We start from the raw sequence: 213 nt of genomic DNA on the forward strand, positions 1-213 counted from the left end.
CCCCCCCCCCTGCCTTCCTATGAGTTCATCATCAAAGACAGGCTGAAGCAGGAGTTGTTCAGGAGCGACGAAGGTGAGATTTCTTTCTATACTTGAAGACCATCTCTCATACTTATACGTTTGATTGAAGAGGCTCCAAGCATCGATAAGATCTCCGGAGATTCTTAAAGGGACCTGCTTTTTCTCTCTCAGGAATGGTCTCTCTTTGTCTAT

At 45.5% G+C, this 213-nt stretch overlaps 1 protein-coding gene across 1 annotated transcript; it reads right to left on the minus strand.

Moving 5' to 3' along the window:
• Positions 1 to 9: 9 nt before the first annotated feature.
• CSUI_009233 (cleft lip and palate transmembrane protein 1 protein) lies at positions 10 to 208 on the minus strand (the record flags this gene model as incomplete). Its single annotated transcript, XM_068069349.1, has 1 exon — positions 10 to 208. A coding segment is annotated over one exon (198 nt), but the record flags the coding sequence as incomplete, so codon positions are not given.
• Between the last annotated feature and the right edge of the window lie 5 nt (positions 209 to 213).

The sequence above is a fragment of the Cystoisospora suis genome (assembly GCF_002600585.1).
Source record: "Cystoisospora suis strain Wien I chromosome Unknown contig_5450, whole genome shotgun sequence".
NCBI lineage: Eukaryota > Apicomplexa > Conoidasida > Eucoccidiorida > Sarcocystidae > Cystoisospora > Cystoisospora suis.